Genomic DNA, 4435 nt, shown 5'->3' with positions numbered 1-4435 from the left:
TTGTCTTAATCATTCTGTAAGTTTTATTATAATAGTCAGAAATAATTATAAGAGTAAAGAAAACATCGCTATCAAAATAGTAAAATTTACATTTCGCTCATTCCAATCTCAATAAAGAAACAAAAGCCGCTTGAGTAACAATAATTTTTCTTTATTTGAAAGTAATTTTCCAGAGATAGCTTGCGTGCCATTAATCATATTCGTAAATTTTTCCAGAGATGGCTGCAGCAACGGCAGCTGTGAAACTAGGATTACTGGTCAATGAAGACGCCATTTGTTCGACTAAATGTTGTTGTAATGAATTTGTGTCAATGTCTTCCATGAATTTGTTCAAAAATCTTGAATCTGTTGCAATACCTTGGTTAATAAATGGAACCGTTACTTCTGTTTGGGATGGATGAGGGTGGTTGTGGTCCCCCTCATATGTAGCTATTAAAACTGATGGATCTTCTACACTTTTTTGCACCTATAAATTGAGTTATACATAGTGTTATTTAGTAAAGACATAAGTAAGAATGTAACAAGAAAATGAACTTAGGGTTCAACTCAGTTTCAAAGGTTCGTTCATGAAGTAAGAATTGTCCAAGACTATATAAGGAGATCAACTCTTCCATCGCCAGTACCTATGTGGGAAATCTAACAGAGTATGTTCTCTTTAACAATAAACATTTAGATGGGTCATGGGATGGTCTCAAATTTTAATATGAAATCCATGTAGGAAGAGATCTTAGATTCAAATCCCATTACCACCTATTATAACCAAAAAAATAAAAAATAAAAAAAAAATAATCTACTTATTTGGACTATAAGAAAGAATAGACTGTGTGAAAAGCCGTGTTGCAATTATTAATTACGTACACACTTCAGTATTATTATCTGATGTGTGTAGTGTAAGTGTGAACGCAGGAGGTATGTGCGAGTGATCATTTGGCTATAAATACTATTCGGTGTTTCCAAATTAATATTGAATATTTGAAAATTTTATTTGAGGAATATTTTAAGTAAAATAATTGTTTTCCATCACAAACTTTTTACTCTTTTTATATAAAATTCATAGTCAAATACAACTCTAATTTCTAAATACTTGTTTTTTACTCAAATTTTAGATATCTTTTTATTGCGGGCTTCAAGCCTTCAACCCAATATTGTCTCAACGCCTAATAAATAAATTCCTCGTTCAAACTATATAAGTGCAAGTACGTACAAACGACCGATCCATCGGTCAAGTTATTCTTTCTCTAACTTTGGAAGAAAGAGTTGTGACGCAAGTTATTTTCTCTCAACTTTGGACGGCCCAAATAATAAAAATAAGGTGCAGCTATGTTTCTTTAAATTCTTGCTATTCGTTTAATTAGTTAAAGAAGACTTGATTGCATGAAACTGACCTTCTTCTTGACTGGACATGTTGGTGCAAATGAACACTTGTAGTAGGCTCTTGGGTAAGGGTTATCTCTTGTCACTTTTTGACCATATTTTCTCCAGTTATATCCATCCTTCACCACCTGTAAACCATAGCAACAAAAAAATAAGAACGATATTTTAACACTCAACACCCAAAAAGAAGTTATTAGCGGAGTTTTATACTTGAAATTTGTTAATAAAACTATGTATATCTTTATGTGATACTGTACTTTACGTTCTAACGCATTCCAGAACTCTTGAGACCGTTATTTTAACGTCACTATATACTTTCCTTATGTTTTAATAATTCAAAGAATTAAAGCTAATAACATGTCCTCTCCACTAAATTACATCTCAGCTATTATTTTTATATTTTATTCTACTATTTCATCAATATATATATATATATATATATATATATATATATATAACAGTAGTACTACAATTTAAATCAGGTACCCGTTCAAATGATGTAACATAAAATAACACGGAGAAGTATATGAGAAAAGGTTAATACTACGTGGTGGATTAACTCTCATGATTGTTGCTTATAATTTTTGAGGTGCCCCTTTGACCTTTAGATCAACATCCTAAGGTTATCTCTTTAAGATTTAAAAATATATTTAAAACTGTTGACTTACTGAGGTTTGATCTGAGGGATTAGTTTTAACACAAACAGTTGAAACATTGGTTGTGATTTCTCTTGGCCTCTTTGGTGATGCTTCTTCAAAGTCGATGTCTTTATTATTCACACAACACAGGTCTACAGCTTTTCTTTTCCTTGATAATAATAATTTGGAATTATCCTCTTCATGAGTGGAGTATTTTTGCAGCAACTCAATTATGTGAGCTTGCAAGAAATTGTAGTTCTCACACAAATTTGTTAGCATGGTTAATAGCTTCTTATTCTCTTCTCTCATCCTAATCAATTCTTCATTCAACGTCTCAGGCTGCATAAAAATTAAATTATTAGTTTAAAATATATCCAAGAAAATGAATTAGTTGTCCACCAAAGAGCGTCTCTTTACAGTAGTAAGCAAAATTTGTGCAGCAACAACAACAAATAATAAACATAGAATTTAGTGTATTTACATGGACAATATAAAGAACTTCCTTTCGACAAATATCAAAAGCTTTTGCGCGAATAGATTACCATTTACTTCTTGTCGCATATCATTGCCTTATTTTCAAGATGATGATGATGATGATGATGATGATGATGATAATGATGATAATAAGTAGTAGTAATTAGAAAAAGACAAAAAAAAATTAAAAAATCATTTTTGTAAAAGACTGAAATGTAGATCTAAAAATAAAAAAAGAAAAAGAAATGTAGATCTACCTACCGTACTGCTATTGGTGTTGTGCAATGAGGGGTTTGTGTTGAGGTCAAGAGTAAAAGTTTTGTTTCCCGAATTTGTATCCATTGAATCTAATTTTTCGTTATCCTTATTCTTGGTTGATGATTGGTGTTTCGATGAAAGGAATGATGAGACAAAAATAAAAAGATGACTTATTTATAGATTGAGAAAGTGGAAGTAGTTAAATTGATTTTTTGGTTTTGGCCTGCAAGAGAAATTGCGAGGAAATTGAGCGCCATAAATGTATATTAGTGGTAATTGCCTATTCAAAGACTCCACTGTCGGAGTGGCCATTTAGAAAAGACTTGTGAAACTGAATTGTACTTTCAAGGAAGTCTATCTTCAAGTCTTGGTCAATTTTCAATTTAATTGATCAAGAATTGCTTCAATACTAGTCCCAAATTATTTGTTTTTCTTCCTAAAAATGTTTCCTTTTCATCCGAATATATTCTCAGTATTATTGTGTGAAATTTCCTTAGACAAGAAAGATTCTTTGTTACTTTTGAGTTCCAAGATTAATTAATTTTTCTTATCTCTGAGTTAATATGAGCCTCTTTTTCAATTTTTTTTTTTTTTAAATTAAACTTTCCATTAACCGCCAAAGTAGAGAATTACAAATCAGTAGCAAGTTATGCACAACTTGCTATCAGTCCTGAAATTAACACAAGAGCTAAGCTAGAATCTAGACTATGGATTACATTTTTTGAATCTAGGTGGAGCTCTAACACATAAAACATAAACAATTTCCTTTGTTGCGCTTGCCCAATTCCTGTTTTGTTTCTCAAAGATTCGCATATTCCTCTCAATCCAGACGGCATGAATAACCTCTGTACATAGCATCTTGACATGAGCGTGAGCCTTATGTGATCTACCCTTTGACATGCAATCAGCCACCGTTGATGCTGCTCCCAATTTGTTGGAGAGTAAGCCTGCAGTTGCATCCAGTATAACACACTATTCCACATAGCTCTAGTATAATCACACAGCACAAAGAGGTGCTCTGTTTTCTCATCCCAGTTCTGACATAGGCAGCATTTAGGTTCCACCTCAATTCCCTATTTCACTGACTTATCAGTAGTTAGCAGCTTACCCAACAAGTGCAACCGAGTAATGAACAAAGCTTTTGGCCTAGCTGCATTTTGAAACATAATGCACTTCCAAGGAACATTAGAGCTAGTAGGAAGAGATTGATGGTAAACTTGTCTGATCAAACTCTTGCCTGGATTAAACTGCATCTGACCCACTAAATATCTAGATTCAAACATTTTCCTGATCATCCAACAGGCTTGTTTTGGCAGTGATACACTTTGCAGAGGCTTTTTTTTTTTTTTTTCCTCTTTTTCAACTTTAGACACTATGTTGTCAAGTTATTCATTTCGTTTGCTTTGTCACCTACTTCCAAAATAATCTAATAATTAGCTTCATAAAAATTTTAACTCCTGAAATGTATCATTAGTGACATGTTTTAAACAAAATTTAATCCGCAAAATTTCGGAATTTTTACGCTAAATTAAACCGAAATTGATTGATTTTGAGTTACGTATTGTTGTACTCCTATTTAATTGGGTAATTGTGTTTCAGAAAATTAATAAACTTTTTTAAGAAGGATATAAACGTCAAAGTTTGGAGTTCAAGTCATCAAATCATTACGACACTAGAAAAATGCAAGAAAA

The 4435-nt window shown here is 32.1% G+C and overlaps 1 protein-coding gene across 1 annotated transcript; it reads right to left on the bottom strand.

Moving 5' to 3' along the window:
• Positions 1 to 2934, bottom strand: LOC132029774 (probable WRKY transcription factor 40). Its single transcript, XM_059419126.1, has 4 exons — positions 2748 to 2934; positions 2043 to 2351; positions 1386 to 1502; positions 1 to 466 (listed from the first exon to the last, which is right to left on the bottom strand). The coding sequence occupies exons 1-4, from the start codon at positions 2826 to 2828 to the stop codon at positions 191 to 193; spliced, it is 783 nt and encodes a 260-aa protein (XP_059275109.1). The 5' UTR covers positions 2829 to 2934; the 3' UTR covers positions 1 to 190.
• Between the last annotated feature and the right edge of the window lie 1501 nt (positions 2935 to 4435).

This window comes from Lycium ferocissimum, chromosome 9 (genome assembly GCF_029784015.1).
Source record: "Lycium ferocissimum isolate CSIRO_LF1 chromosome 9, AGI_CSIRO_Lferr_CH_V1, whole genome shotgun sequence".
Classification (NCBI taxonomy): domain Eukaryota; kingdom Viridiplantae; phylum Streptophyta; class Magnoliopsida; order Solanales; family Solanaceae; genus Lycium; species Lycium ferocissimum.
This window is presented reverse-complemented; position numbering and strand designations above follow the sequence as displayed.